The following is a 21,820-nucleotide window of genomic DNA, read 5'->3' on the forward strand; positions in this document are numbered from 1 at the left end:
ACAGCACGGATAAGATCTTGGAGAAGCTCGAGGCTGTCGTGAGCACTCAGACTATGCTCTCTGAGCAAAAATTGGATAACATCTTGGAGAAGCTCGAGGCTGTCGTGAGTACTCAGACTGTGCTCTTGAGTGCAAAATTGGATAATATGTCAGAGAAGCTCACGGCTCTCCAGCGGGAGATTGAAAGACCAGTGACGGACTGTTAGACCAAGTGTGAAACTGACATGCAGTTGTTCGCACTAAAGGAAAACCACCATCATTTCATGCGGCTACCATATCATCATAGCATGTTTTCCCTCTGAGTTATGGTTTCATATTTGTTGGTTAGATTGTCCCAGTTTAGGTTTGTTTAGTTTCTGTATTATCACCTCATGTAAATAAAGCTCATTCATTGCGTCATCAGTGCCTACGATTGGGTCCTTTTCCCTTCAACTCCACACGACTGCCGCAGCCGTGACAAGAATAGGGCGGCCACAGTAATGTTAAGATGTTCATACTATACAAGTATCAATCAAATGCATAATAAACTTTTCTGGCTTTGTGTACAAGCTAAATTACACTACGGCTTACTTTTATTTATAAAGAAAGCAATACTGTTAAGCACATCACATTTGTTTGTCAACTGCAGTATCCAGATGAAATACATAATCATGCAACACGATTTCTAACAAACTGCAGTTTAGTAATTCCTCAAGTTAAAAGTAACTTTTTGAAAAACTGTTATATTTAGAGCATCTTTTAAGTGGAATTAACTGCCTTATGCAAATAGAGAACTAGCTACTATTCCTTATTCTAGAAAACATTTAAAAGCCTAATTACACAGTTTTTAGTTATTGTAAATATTGAGGGCATTGTAAGTTTTGATTTGTTGATTTTTGTCTATGTGTGTGTATAACTAATACATAGTGTGTGTGTGTGTGTGCGTGTGTGCCATCTTGTTGCCATAACTGGCTCTTGTCACCTAAACCTTGTTTCAGTTTCATAGCTTTGTTTCTGAGAGCATGTCCATCTGAAAACAGGAAAGCTGTGAGGCCTGCAGATGGTTTGCGCATGCAGATTGTGGATAAACTCTAACTCTTTGATAGCAGACTAAGGGCAGACAAGGGTTTTTCTTTTTGGCTACGTTCACACTGCAGGTCTTAATGCTCAATTCCGATTTTTTGATCAAATCCAATTTTTTTGCTTGTTCACACTACAAATAAAATGTGACAGCAAACGCGCTCTAGTGTGAACCCTCAAAGCGGCCCGCATGCGCAAAAGAAGACGTCACACACAACGCGCTCTGTTTAGACCCAGACCGAACAGTATTGTTTGACTGATGGCCCTTAATATAAAGACTTGTTTCGGACTTTGCGTTTCCCAATTTTGCTTTAAGTTATAAAGTTATTTTGTTATTTACATTTGGCCTAATAATGATCCTTATTGCTGTTTTAGAGGAGCGGTGCTTCAAAGGATAGTTGCAGATTTCTGTCAGAATCTGCAGATTATACAGTACAAAGAAAATGTTCACGTTTCTCCAACATTGTCTTCCCAACAGTTTCACTGGAGGGCCAGGAAGCGTTCACGATGTCTTCTTGGGCGCTTATACATTTTATATTTTATATAAAAATCAAGATATGGACCTTTGTGTCGGTGCTCATAAACAACTGTTTTTTATTGCTCACAGGATATCCACCACAAACATGATTTACAGAATATGATACTAGACTTTAAACAGACTATAAAGTGTTTAACTTGTTTTTAACCTGTTTTAGCAAGCTCGTGGTCTGAATGCTTTCTTGTGCCAACAATATCTGCTTTGCCAAAAACATTAACAAGAGGAGTCTACAGGCAGTCTCGTTCAACATAATGATTACATTTACTTTGATTAGATTTTTGATCAGAAAACAGTCAACTGTTAGCAAAATCACATATAGATAAACTGCTTTAGCACTGATTATCACTTTAAAAGGTTGGATGTTAAACTCGTTTAACCATCTCTGATGTAATAAGAGGTAAGCTCATTACATCTTCAATTTCTTTCAATCCCACCTCTCCCAACAGTAGAAACTATTGGTGGAATGTCATATGTGGTAGATCACTATTGATGAAACACTACTAGAAAAGATTCAGATCCAGTTTTTTGTTTGTTTTTGAATTAATTATACCCATTCTGTGAAAATAAAAGATTGTTTGAAAGAGAGTGCCTCAGAGTTTGTTGATATTTTTGCCTGTGTGTATCTGTTCTAAAGAGCACCTCTTCCATATAATGGAGTGCAGACAATAAAAAACATATACACTCAGGACAATAAGAGGAGAGGCACCAGGTGGAACACACAGCTGTAACTAGAAACATGATGAGAAAGGGGAAGTAAACACAAGAGTCACAGAAAGCCACAGTTACTGGGGAAAAAAAACTAGGAAGATGCGACTGAACGAGAAACAAGGGTTAACTTAACATAGAGGACCAGACAGGGGAACATGGAAAGCAAAAGACAAGTGCAGATGAGACTGTGGTACCAGGGAACACAGAACAAACCAGGAAAGACAAACAAGTGTCTGTTATTAACATTAGGCACATTGAAAGCTGAGTATGAGTAGCGGTTGGTTGACAGTTTTGAAATTAGACTTCAAGGCTTGAAACAATGAAATGACAAATGATGACGCATGCTATATTGTACTGAACAGTCCTAACTGAAACAATATGAATCAAAATGAAGATCAGAACAGAATAGTCACTAGTCTGTAAACTCCCAATAGTGAGCAATAATTCATGTGTTAATGAACCAGAACCATCAAAAACAAAGTCTTCTCTGGCCAGCAGCTGATCAGTCTTCTTTCGACTCTGCTGCCTCTGTACAGTTTACCAGCTCAATCTCTGCATCTTCCTTTGCATCAGCCTGCATGTGTCTACATAGAAAAGAAAAACAGATAAAAACAGTCATTTTTTTCTCTCTTATTTGTTAAGAGTAAAATAAAGCATCAGTAATTTAAGACAGCAACATTGACATGACTTTTCCATGTTTTACTTTTCTTAACAAAATCCAGTACTTGTCAAGAACTTGTCAAAAGGGACAAAATATAATAAAAGGGCACCAAGTTCAGTTCCTTGGAATTGTTATTCTGAATCAACCTTATTGCTTATCGATTCCACTTGCACTTGTATTACAATCAACTGATTTCAGTTTGTGTGCCAGAGGAGGAAAATAGTGGCACAGTCTGCAAGGTGGATATTCTGACCCCGCTCTAATTTCTTTTGCATAAAGAACAAGAGTGCTGCTGCTCTAGGACAGCTTCCACTCTTTGCAAGCGCTTGCACAGACAGCATACTAACACTAAGCTAGACAAGAACCCAAAGTGATGATAAAGCTGAGTGACCCCATCCCAGAAGCCAGACCCTGAACAGGGAACAATCTGATGAGCAGTCAGGCTGCAGCCTCTGCTTTTAATTGTTCATGTTTCTAAAGTAGGATAACTGTTGTGATTGCTTTGAATCCCCCCCCCCTCTCTGGTATACATCTTTGCTTATTGCTGTCGGCTTTGTGTTTGTACCTAAATACTAGAAAGCTTGTGTGTCTCCTCATTAGGATTTGAATTCACGTTGGCTTGTGTGAGACTGTAGCATATAGGTTTATATTGTTTAAATGGTAATTATGAGACAAATCTTTTCAGGTCATTTTACAGAGAAATGTGAAAGTAATGTAACAAGTATATAACCAATTAAGTGACATCTGCTTAGCGAAGATGGTGACTCTGAAAGCGGAGCCAATAAGAACCCAATGAGAATTGACAATGGAATCGATAAGGAGTTGGATTCCTAAGTGATATTTCTTATCTTATTCCCATCCCTACTGATTATCTTGACAGTGAGGCAGGTTTGGTCTGTTTGTTGGTATGTGTTCACAGTTTATGTCTATGGTGTGATAGCATTAAAGCAATAAAGTACTTCCAGAATACAGATACTTAAATTTAACTTATGACTCATGTTTGAATGTGACTCTCTTATTTGCTTTTTTGCTGTCGTGTCTGTACCGTACCTTCCCTCTTCAACATCAACAATGTTTTCAGGCAGATGGACACTGAGTGTCTCTGGGAGCAGGAAGACCAAGCTGCCGCTGATAATTCCAGTGCCAGCAAAGATCAGAGGGGGCAGAAGATGCCAGACATCATCCAGCAGCATGATCAGTGGAGCCAGGGAACTCCCAATCCGACAGATACACGAGGTGTAACCTATACCACATTGCCTGCCCAACAACACAACCAGGAACTATGGTTTTAATGCTGCATCACAAAGTACATCTACTGCATAAAATTTGTAACTAAAAGAGCATTAGTTCTGCACACTTGATGTTAAATGGTGATGCTTCAGAACCCTCAAGGGGTTATACCTGAGGACAGTTGGGTAGAGTTCAGCCGAATAAAGGAATGCGGTGGTGAAAGCTGCCTCGGAGAAACCTTTTGCCACAACAGCAATGCACGTACGAAGCACAGAGAACTCTGAGCAAGAAACAGATCAAAGATGTGTAAGGTATCAGAAACCTTGGAGTGGATTTATGAAGCTAACTAAAACTAACTAAATAAAGAAAGGTCTGCAAGTCTCATTTACTTTAAGTGTAAATAGGGCAGGAAGTTATTTAACCTAGAGCAATGAATGTGTTTATTCCAACCAGAGATCCTGTTATGATTAGAAACCACGCCTGGCCATTTCGTCGACCAATCCAGTCCAAGACGAAGAAGGCGAAGACTTTGGCAGGAACTTCAATGGCACCATAGATGAACTGAGTGAGGTAGATATTGACTCCAAAACCTGAGATCTTGAAACTAATCCCATAGTACAGGAAAGCAACAGCAAACCTGGAGGTTCAGCAACACAAAATGAAGACACACAAATACATGAAATGACAACAGTAGCAAGTAGTGCTTTCAAAGAATGACTTGATACCAGAAGAATCCAGAGACAAGTGTGATCTTCCTCAGCTTAGGTGTTTTGACCAAATCCAGATAGGAGTGGTTCTTCTCAGCCACCTCAGAAACTGTCACCTTCACCAGAACCTGCAGTACGGGAAAGTAAAAATATATATTTTAAAAAGTGCAGTCAGCTGCTCACTTATTTCCCAAGGGGTCACCACAGTAGATGTTTGAATTGGCACAGATTTGATGCCAGATAGCCCTTGGATGAAACACTCAGCTTGTGACCGTCTGGTGCTGAGCGTGTCTATTCTTGTTCTTGAATTCGAGATCTTTTGCAAGAAAAGCAAATCCATTAACTATTGAATTCAATTCTATTTTCTTTTAATTCAGGTTTATTTGGCCTTGAGACACCTGCTGATGTGATTTGACACCATTTTAATAAAATTAATTGAATAACAACAATAGTAATTGCAATATTAATTGAGCTACTCTTTAAAGTTTTTGGACCATTTCAAGTTGCTATGCATCAATACAACTGTTAATAATATGTATGATGAAATCCATAGTACATATGCAAAATTGCCAAAAAAAAATAAACCTGGTACAATAAACCAAGTTTTTTTGTTTTGTTTTGTTTTTTTGTTTTTTTCGTCTGGACTTGCTTCACCTGCGCCGTCGCCGCTTTCCTAACGGCTGGCAACCTGGATTGTCTCTTTTACTGCCTTACTTTCAGTTAATGTATTTTGTTTTGCACTATGCATATTTTATATGCCATTAGGTCATTTATTGTGAAAATTCTCACGTAGGAACTATTGTACTGCATGTTGGTTCCACTGGTGCACCTGAGGGAGATGCACGCCCATGTTGATGTGCACGCCCATGGCAAGTTGAAGCAAGAGAAGCCAATTTAATTCAGAGAAAGTTGTTTCTTAAAAGTATCTGTAAAGTGCTCATTTCTGCCTCAAAGCATGGGTCAGCCAGCGAGGTATGTTTGTATGTTATATAGATCATTTTATGTCTTTATTTCACTCGTCTTACTATTTCATTGAATTTTATGTTATGTTTTAGTTCGACGGTGGCGTAGTTTGTGATCAAGGTGAAGCTGTAACAACCCCAAGACCTTACAACTAACATTAAAGCCAACTTCATGCCATCAGTAAAAGAACTCTTTATTGACTTTAAGAAGAGGTAGAAGTGATAGTCTCATTACTGCTACTGGCTCTGCCGCCAGCGCTGGCTCCACAGTTGGCCTCCTGAACTATTTTTCCATGCAGCCAGCCTCCTGAAAAGTTTAGGCCTGAAATCCTGTGCTGCCAACGTCCAGGTCGGCCCCCTGAACTGCTCTGTTTTGCACTCGTGCCGTCAAACCTCCAGGCGAGCCCTCTGAACTGTTTCTGGAATTCCAGTGCCTTTTGTGAACTTTTTGTTTTGGACAATTGCACTGAGGTGTAAAGCTTGATTGTAGGTTAAAAATGGTTTGGGGGGATTGAAAGCTTGATTAACAGACATCAACATCCTGATGCTTTTTCCAGTGTAAAAGCAATCGTATTTGAAATGCTACTCTAAACCTTATATAGCTGTAGATGTTAATTTTGCACACAAGTAACATTAGCTTCACCTCACTATCCAGTTTGGATATGTATTCATTCTTCCCATTGACTTTAGCACACTGAATCAGATACTTCTTGGCTTCCTCCACTCTCCCATTAGCCAGCAACCACCGGGCTGATTCAGGAAGCCACCTGAAGTGAGGCAGAAGAAACTGGATTTTAAAAACACACAGACAATAACATGTTTTCTGTTAGTATGAAATGGAAACTCCTTACCACCAGGGAATGATGGCAGTAATGCAGGGCGCTGTCACCACTAAAGTCAAATGCCTCCAGTCTCGTATATAGTAGGCCAGCAGGGCCAGAAACATGTTCCCAAAACTCCAAGATAAACTCATAACAGTACCAGCAAAGGTACGGTGCTTTATATCTGTCCATTCAATACCTGAGGAGGAAGTAAAAGAAAGTGTCTGAGGTCATGTTTCAACATGAATATCTCAAAAACTATTAAAGATAAAAGCCTGAAATTTTACTTGTCTTTGTTACATCAAATAATGTCTCACTATTGAATAGTTAAAATATTTAAAAAAAATAATCTGGCAGTCCTGCAAAGTCCCACGTGTGATCACACACTAATAAAAAAAACTTAACATTGCAAAAGACAACTACTGACAATGTCTGAAAAATATATAGTTATACTATAAAATGCAAGAGAAAATGTGGAATATGTATTTAAAACAAAATTCTGCATAACAGAATTTAAGTAAATGCTATTTTCATTCCACTTTCATGCTGGATTCAGAATAGTTGTACCAAATTAATAAAAATATAAATAGACCGATTTAAATTAAAAAAAATCAGAAGTTTATACATTGTAGATACACACTGGAGACATCAAATATATGAAGCAAATAAAAACTTGATGAATAACTCTAGATATCTCTTATATTTTAGATTCCTGAAAGTAGCTACCCTTTGCTTTGTTGACAGCGCTGCAAACCCTTGGCCTTCTCTCAATGAGCTTCATGATGTAGTCACCTGAAAATGGTTTCACTTCACAGGTGTGCCTTCTCAGTGTTCATTAGTGGAACTTCTTGCCTTCTTAACGGGGCTAGGATCATCATTATCAGTGAATATGTTTTTTAACAGGACAATGACCTCAAACACACCTGCAGACTGTATAACGGCTTCTTGACCAAGAAGGAGAGTGATAGAGTGCTGCGCCAGGCAGCCTGGCCTCCACAGTCATCTGGCCTTAACCCAATGGAGATGTTTTGGGATGAGATGGACCAGAGAGTAAAGGCAAATGGGTCAACAAGTGCTCAGTATCTCTGGGAACTCCTGTGCAAAGCAGTAATCAAAGCAAAGGATGGCTATTTTAAAGAATCAAAATATGTTTTGAGTTATTTCACACTTTTTTGTTTACGACATTCCAAATGTGTTCATTCGTAGTTTTGATGCCTTCAGTGAGAATCTACAATGTAAATAATGATGAAAATAAAGTAAAAACATTAAATGAGATGGTGTGGGTAAACACATTTATTTATTTTTCTACATAATCGCCAATTTGGTCGATGCATTTTTGCAGGTGCTGTGGGAGTTTTACAATGCCCGTGTCATGTCCGCTCGCTGCTTTCGCAGAATCGCGTTCGGAACAGGTTGTATTCACTGGGTGCGAAGTCCAGGGTGGGTGGGCGATGAACTTCCAACCGAAGTCTTGCAGGAGAGCTTCAGTTTGACGGGCGACGTGTGGACGCGCGGTGTTATGGAGAATGCTTGCGCACAGTGCGTGCAGTGCGGGCATTGCGCAACTGTGTTTTCGGACCGAAAGGGGATATTGTTGGTGACTTTCTGCCTGTTGGGACCACAAGAAATGCTGACAGGTACTGTGAAACACTGGGAAAAACTCAGAAGGGCATTTCAGAACTAGAAAAGAGGAATGGTGGGCAAGGGCATATATATCACATCTTTCTGGCCGACAAACCTGTGAATTACACAGTATGCCAGAGCTACTCCCAGCCTAACGTGGACTTTGTAGGTCTCCGACTAAAAGCAGGCTAATATTGCTCTCATCACTGACCCACCAGTGCCAAAAGACACCTCCTTCATAATAGAACACAAAAAGCATTTGCAGACTGCCGTTACATTTCTCTCTATCTTTAGACCACTAATGATCAAATCAATGCATAATGATGAAACATATTTTTGAAGGAAAGAAAGAGTTCAGATGATTTAAAAAGTTATATTTTTATAAAGAATAATATCCAATAAACAAAAAACATTGCACACTTCACAGCAGGTTTTACACTGATTAAAGGGGTACTGTAGAAATGTATTTAAGTGAAATTTAAGTGAATGGACATTAGACTTTGTGTTTCATAAATTTCTTACCGAGGACCACACCAATGATTGACATCCCACTGAGGGCTGCACCACAGACTGCTCTGGAGATTGCAAACATAGTGTAGGAAGTGGAGAAGGCAGAAGTGGCTCCTAATATTGTGGAGGCAATGAAAGACACCAGAATCATTGACTTACGACCAAACCTGCAACATACAAATTTTAGCAATGAGTTTCAACTGTATTAGATGAGCAAGAACTGCAGGATAATTTCTGGGTTTTTTACATTCCAAGGACATTTTTGGTTTTTTGCATTAAAGGTCATGTAATGAGATTAAACACATTAGCATGGCACTAAATGGACCTTACAGTTGCAGCAATGCGGCTTATAATGTCACTTGTTAAGTGTGTCTTCTGTAGATCAAGAAATTACTTAATTAGTTGAAAAAAATAAATAGACCATGAAATGAAGGGCAATATAACAAACGCTTATGTGACTCTGTAGAAAATGAATGGACAGATGGATGAATGGATGGAGTCCCTATGATATCAGCCAGATTATACTGATTGTGTGGCACCAAATGATTCTAAAATTTAACCGCATCACACGAAATATGAGCTCTCTGTGTGTGTGTCTGTCTCATGTGACATGTTGAATAATCCTAAAATGTTAGTTACTTAATAAGTCCATGTCAGTGATTACAAAAACAGTCTCCACATGACTTTTTCTTCACGCATGCTGTATATTAAAGAAGACTACATAAACTTGTTATTACTACAAAATGGAATGATTTATGTTTTAAGCTTCTTCTTCTTCTTCTTCTTTTTTTTTTTTACTTAAGTACAATTTGGACCTACCCCGAAGCCCCTCCACATCTCCCTTCCACTTCCCAACATAAGCAGAGATGCTTGTTTTTCTTATCAGTACAGTAGCAGCTGACTTTGTCTGAACAAAGGCTGGTTGTAATAATGAGTCACAGGACAACAATGACGTAGTGCAATGCCTGGCTTAGATGAAGAAACATCTGTGTCAATCGAATTGTTATAAAGCCATAATTTTAACTAAACTAATTACAGCTGAATTAAAGCTTTAGTTATTATCCTTTAGATTTTTACTAAATAGAACTCAACTTTTCAAACTTCTAATCTTGAAAGTATTAATTTCTTTAAATATGCTGCCAAAAAAGTGAATCCCAGAATCAGGATCCCAAGTCAGTTAAATTTCTGGGGCATTGCTCTGGTCAGTTAAGTGGCAGATGGGGTTGTAAATTAGTTTTGGTTGCTTTGGTGGCAATGAAATTAACAACAGATTTACTAGTGGGAAACAATGACACAATCTGCTCCTTTTAGAAAGAAGGAACAGGACACTGCCAGAGCTATGAAATGACCTCCAGCGGGCCAGTGGTTTTGACCAAACAATCAGACACAGACTTCATGAGGGTGTACTGAGGGAGCGCGACTGACATAGCATATCAGAATTGTGTGTTGTTGTTTTTTTACAGATGAGAGCAGGTTCGCCCTGAGCACATGTGACAGATTCTGGAAAATCTGGAGTCTGGAGAAGACATGGAGAAAATTATGCTGCCTGTAACATCATTCAGCATGACGTGTTTCAAGTTTTATTGTCATATACAGATAAACACTGTAACCACATTTACCCATAATGAAATTCTTTGGCTCGTGGGTCTTTGGCTTGGAGGTGGGTCAGTGATGGTCTGGGAAGGCATATCCATAGAGGGACACATAGACCTCTACAGGTTAGGCAAAGGCAACCTGACTGCCATTAGATATCAGGATGAAATCATTGTTAGACCCTGTACTGGTTCAGTGGATCCTAGGTTCCTCCTAGTGTATGACAATGGCGAATGTGGTAAGAGTATGCAGTTCCTAGAGGAACTGATACCACTGTCTGCCACACTCGCCTGATGTAAATCCAACAGAACACCTCTGGAATATTATGTTTCAGTCCTTCCAACGCTGCCAGGTTGTCTTAGGAGTGCAGTGATGCCCCGGTCCAGGTCTGGGCGATGATCCTCCATGACATCATCTGTCATCTCATGAGGAACATGCACCATGCATGCATACTTGTACTACTGAGTACTATTTTGCATTGCTGCAAAATAAATTTGGTAAAATGGAATAGTCTGCTGCATCATTTTTTCCACTTTGATTTTTGGGATATCTTTGAATTCAGCTGTATGTAGGTTGATCATTTTCATTCCCATTAAACATTGGGGCATGCTTTCATTCCCAACATATTACCCAGTCCATATCTGTTTAGATATCGAACACATTTTTTTTCTAAATGAAATCTGTCCCATAAATTTATGGTTGCTCAATTTATTATAGTAGTAGTATGAATCTTCCTACTATTTGGACATTTTTAAAACTGTGGCAGGGAACCCATTCAGTTGTTTACACTCAAGAATAGCTCTTGGCTCTGCATCACTCAGAACTTCTCTACATGGAAAGACCACTATATTTCACAAAGGTAAAAGAAGGACTTCAGGCTGCAGAGCTTAAGTGAAGGGTCAGGAGCATCTGTTATTATGTGAAATGTTTCAAGTTTCAGTTTTAAGTTTTATTTGTCATATATGGATAACATCACTACATTGCAGTGGACCAGGGCTTGCATGCAGCCCAGGTATAGAGTAGGTCTGTACCGGAGAAGGAAGGTGTTGGTGCTCAGCAGCTGGCTGGGCTGGGGAAGCCTCATGGAACCTCCTCCTTGGGGCTGGAATTAGTTGACTTGCTGCCGCGTGCCAGCTGCGCTGCCAAGTGATCTTCTGACTGGGTTACAGCAATCTCGAGGGCCTAGCGGCCAGGAGGGCGGGGTTGGTCTGCTATCACCGGCTGGCCATCCACTCAACAAACCTTTCTTGTACTACCACGTCCAGCAGTCACACCTCTCCTGGTGTGGGGCCTGGCTGCACCCACCTGCCCACAACATCATGCAGCCCCTAGCGAGGGGCATGTCTCCCGGAAGCGGCGGCGATGGCCCTCCGGGGAGAGATCCAGTCAGCCCAAGATTGCCTGCCAAATATCTTCAAACGAGGCCCTAACCATGACAGGGAGGCTAAGAGCGGCCACCTGGACCTCCCCCAACAGCAGTGTCAAGGCCCATTCCTTGCCCAGTTATGGGCACACCTCTCAACTAAAGCCTCTGAATCATCGCTTTCTTCTATTTGGTGGAGCACCACTGGCAGGAGCCAGAGTGACCAAAAAGGTTTGATGAAACCGTTTGCATCTGCCTGAACCTGCAGTTTCTTTAGCTGTTCACTATGCACAGCCGCCTGCTTCTGGTGCATCACCGCCAAATCTTCCACCATCTGCATTTCAGCTGCCCTCTTCAGCTCGCACGCACCACACAGCTTCCTCCTCTGGGCACTGTCAGCTACTGAAATAGGGAACCCAACCCCTCCCCTGTAGCTGAGCCACAAAACACCCCGCCACACTGCCTCTGGGACCTCGCCCCAGGTAATGCTTGAGTCCCCCCCCTCGTCCCAAGTCTTTGCTTCCTCCCTCTGTCAGTGGGATTAAAGAGGTCCTCAAAGTGTTCCTTCCACCGCCTTCCACAGTATCCTCAGTTGAAGTCAGCGACACTCCACTTGCACTGTACACATTGTTGGTAGAGCAACTCTTTAACCTTCTGAGCTGTGTTCTGCTTGGCCTGCTGGTGCCTATCAGCTGCCTCTGAAGTCCTACAGGCTAACCAAGCCTAATACGACTGCTTCTTCTGCCTGATTGCTCCCTGCACCACAATAACATTACTTTTAATTTTATTGCACAAAAGGATGAGAGGGCGATGATAAAGTGGAGACAACTCCAGGACAGAAATAACTGCCTTACACTGTTAACACAACTTCGGCTCTTCACAAGCACCTGCACAGACAGCATGCTAACGCCAAGAATCCAGAGTGATGTTAAAGCTGAGTAAATGCTGAGCCCAGCCCAGCACTGTGATAAAGTGAGCCGTCATTTGCCATGAAGCCGCTGCTGAACTTAAACAGGTAACAAACTGATGAGCAGTCAGGCTAAAGCCTCTGTTTTGGAAGACTTGGATGGCCACTAACTTTCTGCTTCTTAATTCAGATAAAACTGAGGTCATTGTACTCGGCGCTGAAAAACTTAGAAATATGGTATCTAACCAGATTCTTACTCTGGATGGCATTACCTTGGCCTCCAGTAACACCATGAGGAACCTTGGAGTCATTTTTGACCAGGATATGTCCTTCAACGCACATATTAAACAAATATGTAAGACTGCGTTCTTCCATTTGCGCAACATCTCTAAAATTAGAAATATTCTGTCTCAGAGTGACGCTGAAAAACTAGTTCATGCATTTATTACTTCCAGGCTGGACTACTGCAATTCATTATTATCAGGATGTCCAAAAAACTCCTTGAAAAGCCTTCAGCTAATCCAAAATGCTGCAGCAAGAGTACTGACAGGGACTAGAAAGAGAGAGCATATTTCTCCTGTTTTGGCTTCCCTTCATTGGCTTCCTGTTAAATCCAGAATTGAATTCAAAATCCTGCTCCTCACTTACAAGGTCTTAAATAATCAGGCCCCATCTTATCTTAATGACCTTGTAGTACCATATCACCCTATTAGAGCACTTCGCTCCCGCTCTGCAGGCCTACTTGTTGTTCCTAGAGTATTTAAAAGTAGAATGGGAGGGAGAGCCTTCAGTTTTCAGGCCCCTCTTCTGTGGAACCAGCTTCCAGTTTGGATTCGGGAGACAGACACTATCTCTACTTTTAAGATTAGGCTTCAAACTTTCCTTTTTGCTAAAGCATATAGTTAGGGCTGGACCAGGTGACCCTGAATCCTCCCTTAGTTATGCTGCAATAGATGTAGGCTGCCGGGGGATTCCCATGATGCATTGAGTTTTTCCTTTCCAGTCACCTTTCTCGCTCACTATGTATTAATAGACTTCTCTGTATTGAATCATATCTGTTATTAATCTCTGTCTCTCTTCCACAGCATGTCTTTATCCTGTCTTCCTTCTCTCACCCCAACCGGTCGCAGCAGATGGCCGCCCCTCCCTGAGCCTGGTTCTGCCGGAGGTTTCTTCCTGTTAAAAGGGAGTTTTTCCTTCCCACTGTCGCCAAAGTGCTTGCTCATAGGGGGTCATATGATTGTTGGGTTTTTCTCTGTATCTATGAAGCGCCTTGAGGCGACTTTTGTTGTGATTTGGCGCTATATAAATAAAATTGAATTGAATTGAATTGAATTGTTTTTACATGTTCCTGTGTCCAAAGTAGAAACACTGTGGTGATTGCTTTGAAGTGTCTTTGTGCTGGTTTTCATCTTTGCTTTGTGCTGTCGGCTTTGTGTTCATACCTAAATACAAAGAGAAAGATGTGTGTTGGGATTTGTGTTGATGTGTGGGGCTGTAGCTTGTTGTTTTTTATTGTTAAATAGTATTTATGAGACATTGTGTTGCAGATCAGCCAGCAATAGAACTGCTGATCATGGCCGACCGAGGCCTCAGCCAGGCATTCCCAGTGCACCCTCACTATACATTTGGGTGCGCCGGGTTTTGGTTAGCACCCTTCCCCACCACCTGATCGAACTCACCAATAGGCGGTGGTCAGTTGACAGCTCAGCCCCTCTCTTCACTGGACTGTCTACAACATACTGCTACAGATCTGATGATACGCTTTGAAACCACCGACTGGGATATATTCTACATTTTTGCTTGTTGTTTGTATGTTATTCACATTGCTTTTCTTAAAGCATGTTGATACTTCTTTCTCAGACATAGACTGTATAAATTCACCTGCAGTTTGGATTACAGGGCCAGAGGATCCTGAGGGTTTAAAATAACAATGAATACTGAAGAACTCACTTGTCAGAAAGCTGTCCAAACAGAATGGCTCCAAATGTGACCCCAAGAAAGAAATAAGTAGCCAGAGCTTGATTCAGGTGTTTGTTGTCGCACACCAGATCCCACTGCAGAGATACAACATTCAACAGGCAGTTAACAAGCAGATAAAAAACTGAGGTTGTGATCACAGAATGACAAGAGAATTACATTTATCTGTCAAGAGTCTATATTAATTTCTGTTTCTTCAGTAGTACACTGTTGTAAATTACTGTTTTTTTTTTTGCTCAAACAATTATTTGCGTATATAATATTAGAGGTAATTCCTTAGCCTCTCCTGGAAATTTATTTAGCACTTCCTCACATCTGATCAAATTCCTGCCACAAGCACAAGGCTGACAACTTGGAAAAATGAAAAAAAAAAAAAAGTTTTTCAAATAATTCATTGTGGTGGGGCGTGGTCTGTGGTGCCGGCATCCTTAATCACGTCCGCCGAGTTAAAACACGGGGACTCAGGTGTTGGTGTGTGCTGTGGTGTGCTGTGACCACCACATTAAGTGGTGGTCCTCCCTTCCCTGGTCCTTACCGGAGCCAGGGAAGGGAGGAGCTGGCCCAGATGCTGACTGAAATGGCGGCCACAGTCGTCGGAGGCACGCCACAGACAGGAAGAGCTACGGGACCAGGCTGGGCGCCACCTGGGGCGAATCGCGGAGCTGGCGACGCTGCTCCAGGCGTGGTCGACACCACTGCAACCAACCTGCTGGTGGGGAAGCGGTGGAGGAGCTGTGTGGGGCACCTCGGCAGCTGGAGGCGGGGGACGAGGCGCGCGGAGGTCCAGCCAGATGGCTCCCTGGCCACAATTGGGCGATGGGGGTACCAAGATGTCGGGTCAGATACCCATCCGAGATTAGGTACCAAGCCCCAAGAATGACAGAAGGAGCGTTGAGTGCGACATCCAAGAAAGAGTCTCTAATATGAGAAGGTGAACAGCACCAGGCACCAACATTATTCATGCCTACCTACCTGCTTCTTCTACCTGCAGTAGAAGAAGCAGGCAGCTTCTTCTACTGCAGGTAGAAGAAGCTGCCTGCTCTCTATGAGCGTCTGGCAGCACAAATCAACCTGCTGGTAGTCAATGAGAGACACCCAGAATGGTCAACTGAAGGCCGAACAGTGCTGATCCCCAAGAATCCCCAGAAGGGACCGGTCCTATCCAACTAGCAGCCAAAGAAATAATAAGGGATAATAAGCTGGCCAAAGGAGAAGAGCCACTGACATCAAGACAATGAAGCACCTGACCATGCATGGAGGGTTTCACTGCAAGTCCAGCACCCTAATACTGTACGCTAAGCAGAAGGAGGCCAAGGACTGGTGAGTGTCAGAACCACTGTCCAGGAGGAGACAACAAGCATCCACGAGTCCCTGGTTGACAGTGACCGAGCCAAGATCCTGTGGGAATTCCAGTTACAGACAGACAAACTGGTGATGGCTAACCAACCAGACAGACTAGTGGTGGATAGACAGAGGTAGACTGCCGTTGTGATAGATGTAGCTATACCGAGCAATAGCAACATCAAGAGCAAGGAACACGAGAAGTTGGAGAAGTACCAAGGGCTGAGAAAGGAAGAGGATGTGGAAGGTGAAGGTAACAGTGGTCCCAGTGGTAATCAGAGCACTCAGTACAGTGACCCCCAAGCAAGGCGAGTGTAACCAGCAGATCCCAGGAACAACAACTGGGATATCTGTCCAGAAAAGCGCAATCCTAAGAACAGCAAAGATGCTGTGCAGGACCCTCAAGCTCCTAGGCCTCTGGTACAAGACCTGAGCTTGGAGGATAGACCGTCCAAAGGGGCGAGAGGGGAACTTTAAATATATTCTGTTCTAAATTAGTATTTTTCATCTCACAGTCTTAAGTACTAATCAAGGTTCAGGTCCAATTACAGTACAGAAACAACTCTTCCTAAAATCATCAATAACCTAAAGATCAACAGTGAGAGTTTCACTTCTGTTTGATCTTACAGCTGCTGTTAACACTGTTGATCATAAAATTATATTTCAAAGGCTCCATGACTCAGGTTCTTTATTGGCTTTCATCTTATCTAAATACAGAAGTGTTTGTTTCAGTTTTACATTACAAAATTTAATCAGTTCCTTGAGGTCAGGCATTGGTCCATTAATCCCCTTTTTTTCCCGTCTGTCTTTTCATGTCATAAAAATAGATGTGTGGCAGTGGTAGAGAGTGGCCCAAATTCAAAACTCAGCATAGATAATGAAAATCAAAACAACTGGCAGCAACAAAAATGATAATAATAAAAACAACAACAAGAGGCAAAACAGACTGATAGAACACACCATGAGAGAGGATGCAACATTTTTACACCATGACACCAAGACAAGTTCCTCATTTGTGTACAAATGTTAGATGCAATGATGATGTTAACTGCTGGATGTCTTGAAACATTTTAGAACTGAATATTGACAAGACAGAAATATTTGTTGCATTCAAAATGCAACACAGAGAATCCTTAATGGTATGTTTAAATTTGATATCACCGTAGAGTTTAAGTCACTTCATAGCCTCTCAGTACAATATAGAATTACTTTTAAAATCCTGTTAGTGACTGACTTGCACACTTTTTACAGTTTAGTCAGACGTCTCAGGTCATGAGGTGCAGATCTCCAGAATTAGATTTCCAAAATCAGATTTAAGTGTGCTGAAGGTGCCTTAAGCTATTGTGGTCCTGTTGTTTTGGAACAAGCTGCCTGCAGGCATGAACTCAGTTACAACTGTGCACATATTCAGAAACAGACTCAAAATGTTTTTATTGAACCAGGCTTACACTTCATACGTGCTGTTGATTTGCTTTGGGGTTTTTTGTTTTGTTTTTCTGCTTCCATTGCATTAAGGCACTGTAAACCTACAGAGGTTTTATGTTTTTGTCTTCTATGTTGAGTACATTGAACTTACATGTAATGAAATGTGTTAAGTAAATAAAATAGGCATTGCCATTGGCTAAGGAAACCTAAGGGAGAACCTGGGTTCCTATTAGCTTGAAGTAAATAGGAAGTCAGCAGTGGCTCATAAAAACACTCATTACATCTCTGAAAACCAGCAGAAGAAAAACTACAGATATTAGCTTAAGCAGAAATATAGATATTCTTCACTTACGTAGAAAACTGTGATACTCTCAGCTTCTTTACTCAAGTAAAAGCATGAAAGTACAGTATAATAGTATAAAAGTGTAAGCATAAATAGGAAGTAGTTATTTCTACCAACTAAATTAATGTCATGACATATTAATTTTCAGTTCAATTCAATTAAATGTCATTTATATGGCCCCGAATCACAACAACAGTTGCCACAAGGCAATTTATATTGTAAAGTAAAAACCCTACACTAGTACAAAGAAAAGCTATATATGTGTGTGTGTGTGTCTATATATATATATATATATATATATATATATATATATATAGATAGAGATAGAGATAGATAGATAGATAGATAGATAGATAGATATAGATATTCATTTATTTATTTATTTGTAGCAGAGATAAACATTTATTGTTCCCTATATTGTAGACAGGTGATTTTGCCTCCACACCTAAATACAAATAAATAGAAATGTTAACAGTTTAGTATAGTGCTATGAATGATGCATAAATTCACTATCTGGGACACTATACGTTCAGTTTGAATTGATGCCCAGGAGGGACACAGTGGTGCAAAATGATCAATGTTTCCTTTCAAATGTGTTAATCTAAAAATAATAAGACTGGATCATTACTAGTTCTATTCAGACATCATTAATTTGATTAAGTTTGAATGGAAACAGACTCTGGATAAATCAGTAACTTTGTTGCTCAGTAATATAATGCAGTGAGATGTTATGAAGTGCAGTGTGTAGAGAAAAAAATCAACGTTTTTCTTCTTATTAGTAGAAGTTTTTCTTTGTAGAGATTTTCTTGTGCTAATCATTTGCAATAAAATACTCTAACAGAGCTTAGATTTTCATCCTTACCTCTGTGGCAGTTGTAGAAAGAAACTGTGACTGGTCGTAGACCCATCCCTGTGGACAAGGTACAGACTGGTTTCCTTGGCTGATGTTAAAGGCTGGAAGGGGACTGTAAATCCTGCAAGAGCTAAAGGAGCCATCGTCCTGGCGGGGAATCCTAAGGGAAAGCACCTCAGAGTCCCAGCTGTCCTTCTCATTTTCTTGTGTACTCTGAAGGGAACAGCGGTGAGATGGTGTGACTGAGATGAAGTTGTGCAGGAGAAAGTGGAGTGGAAGGATGGCACGGGGAAGACACAAGATAAGCAGGACCAGGAACTGGAACTTGGAGAACCCACCAACATTATCCAAGATCTCCTCAAACCTCATGATGGTGAGACAGAAGGGCTGAGGGTTTGTGTCTCCAGAGTTCTCAAATTAATGTGTTATTCTTTCCTTTCCATCTAATGCCGTGTCTCTCTCTCGTGTGGTGATGAAGCACAGAGAGAGCTTTTTTAAGAGTGTGTGTGCGTGGGTGTGTGTGTGTGTGTGTGTGTGTGTGTGTGTGTGTGTGTGTGTGTGTGTGTGTGTGTGTGTGTGTGTGTGTGTGTGTGTGATATCACATGTAAAATCATTCACTGTTGCAGGGAGAAGAAGCAAGTCTTGCTATTGGAAAAAATGAAAAAAAACTTTGCTAACATTAGAATATGTTTAAATTAGGTTCATGTGAAGTTATATTTAGATTAAGGATAATGCACACTTAGGGGCTAAGTTTATGTTTATATACATTGTAAGTTTAGCTTACTGTAAGTTTAGGTAAAGATTAGTTTCTGTTTTATGTAATGTCAAAGTTAGAATAAAATGGCTCTGATTTTCTCTGCATTGAATAAATGTTACTGCATATTACTGCAAGAATAAATGCATCACACTGATCTGAGCCTTATAACATGTTCAACATATCCAGTTCACTTACCGTAACATTGGCAATCAGGATAAGCGGTCACATGAAGCTGGTTATCAACACAGTATGTTAACCCAGAGTTTCCCCAGCGTGTTCACATCAAAGGGCTGGCATTGGGTGCATCTGACCAATCACACACAGATCATATGACTCTTCTTCCACAGCAAATTTTCCTTATTAATGACAGCTAATGCATCTAATCTCTGAACATCATAGAAATATACCAGTCAAATGCAACACTGTTGAAAAGCAGAACTAATTCAAATGCCATAGAAAATTCTTTAGTTGATCTGGTGATTTAGTGCATGCAATAAACATTTTAATTCCATTTAATCGTTTTAGTGTGACGGCTCCACATCTTACTTAAGCAAGTCAACTAAGGCATTTGTTAGATCACTTAGATATAAAAAGCTTGATTTATATAAATATATTATGTTCATAGTTATAAAATGATTCATTTTTGTTGGTTGTTTCTGAATCAAGTAAAATTTAGATCAACTTGATTTGTGTGTGTTCACCCAATGAGAAGCACTGTGATTTTACTGTGAAATAAAAATCACAGAAAGCAGGAAAGTTGGATAGCTGGCAAACTAAACTAACTTTTTTACATCCTTAATAGCAAGGGTAAGTACTGTAGGTCTCAGAAGGCAGTGAGTCCTATAATTTCAGTCTTAACATTTCTGCCACACTGAGACAATCTTTACACAGACCTACTGTGGGATAATAATATTACCTTATGCCATGTTATACTCCTAATTGAAGATTGTGAGTTATTATGTAGTTTTAGTTTGCATTATTCTCCTGAATTAGAAGAAGGTGATAACTATTACATTTGTTAAACTGATTTGCATTACATTAGACTGCTGATTTATTGTGAATGATGTTGTTTTATGATGCATTATACTGCTGAGTTATAAGAAATACTGTTCGCAGAAAGTCATCGCCTTATTTGTCTGATTAGAAGAGAACAGAGCATACTGCCCCATCTCAGCAGGAGCAGATAAACAGGGAGCCAAGGTCGTAGCTTAGGCGCCGTGTGAGAGAAAGAATGTGAATGTTTAGGCTTTTATGATTAGGTGGGGGCCACTAGAGGCTATAAGAGTTTGATCAGTGCTCCAGCATTTTGAGATCTGATGCTGTCTGCGTACAGTGTCCATCTCCCACGCGTGTACATTAAAATCATCATTTGACTCAACCCAGCCGGACCAGTGTTGTTATTTTGGTTTTCCTCTTGTATCCATCTCCAATACTTTGAATCCGTAACACTACACAATGAAATATTGGAACATGTCTGGTTAGTTGCAGATATATGCATGTTTTGTTGAAAACTGTAGTAGGCAGAATGTGCACGGTTAATCTCTTCTTCCTAACTTTTCAATGTAAAAAGTATTAGAGAAAAAAAACACGACCTTCTAATTAAGTTGTTATTTGTAATAGTTTGCATAGTAGTGTTTTTTTTTCCTCGTTTTTCTCTACATTATATTGAAATGTTTCATTATTGCAAACATTTTCTCTCAGGCGGAGAGAGGTCGTGGAGTGTCAGCCTATGGTGTCTGAGGTCCAGGAGAGATGACCTGTGCTGTTTTCCTCTGAGGAGGTAAGACTGTCCTAATTTATTTATAATTTAATTATTATTCAAATTGGGCATGATTTATACTAGATTGACTATATTGAAGTAGTACAGTATTTGCTGGGGTAATGCATTGGCCAACTTTATTATCTTGTGCTACCACTCCAGTCAAGGCCCTTGCCAGTGTTATATTGAAATCCTTACCGTGAACATTTCTGCCAGTACAAGAAAAGAGTCCCCATGCTAAATCGAAATTGTTAAACAGAAAGGCAATCTCATAATTTTGACTTAGCATGTTTTTTTTTCTTTTAGTGTTAGAAATAGGACTTCTATAGACTGAGATGGTTAGGGAAAGAATACTAAGGCTGGTCACGGATTTTGGTGCAACTTGGAACATAATATGTATTTGCATATTGATACTGGTTTTTGTGGAGGGTGTTTCTGTTCCTGTGCAAAAGACGTATTCATGAGAGATTTTTGAAGTAGGTTTTGCTGTTGATAACACAGTCAGGCATATAACATGGTGCAGACTGTCCAAGACAGCTACCCAGGAATTTTCTGTGCTGAATAAATGATAATATTTTGGTGAATGTCTTGTTTAGATATCTGAAAAATTTCATCGTATCACAAGCAAAGACCTCCTGGGGACCTTCAATGCATCCCTTGACAAATTTGTGCCTGGCCTG

General features: G+C 40.5%; 1 protein-coding gene across 2 annotated transcripts; it reads right to left on the minus strand.

Annotated features, from left to right (window-relative positions):
* Positions 1 to 2,797: 2,797 nt before the first annotated feature.
* On the minus strand, positions 2,798 to 19,133 carry slc22a7a (solute carrier family 22 member 7a). Of its 2 annotated transcripts, XM_006806800.3 has the most exons (10): positions 18,634 to 19,133; positions 14,636 to 14,739; positions 8,832 to 8,986; positions 6,717 to 6,885; positions 6,509 to 6,632; positions 4,922 to 5,031; positions 4,619 to 4,833; positions 4,368 to 4,476; positions 4,017 to 4,223; positions 2,798 to 2,889 (listed from the first exon to the last, which is right to left on the minus strand). In XM_006806800.3, exons 1-10 carry the CDS (start codon positions 18,991 to 18,993, stop codon positions 2,808 to 2,810), a joined length of 1,635 nt encoding a protein of 544 aa, XP_006806863.1. In that variant the 5' UTR covers positions 18,994 to 19,133; the 3' UTR covers positions 2,798 to 2,807. The 2 variants fall into 2 exon arrangements, with proteins under 2 accessions (XP_006806863.1, XP_035770716.1); XM_035914823.2 differs by lacking the exon at positions 2,798 to 2,889 and having other exon boundaries at positions 4,091 to 4,223; positions 4,647 to 4,833.
* Between the last annotated feature and the right edge of the window lie 2,687 nt (positions 19,134 to 21,820).

This window comes from Neolamprologus brichardi, chromosome 6 (genome assembly GCF_056152115.1).
Source record: "Neolamprologus brichardi isolate AB-2024 chromosome 6, ASM5615211v1, whole genome shotgun sequence".
NCBI classification, from domain to species: Eukaryota; Metazoa; Chordata; class Actinopteri; order Cichliformes; family Cichlidae; genus Neolamprologus; species Neolamprologus brichardi.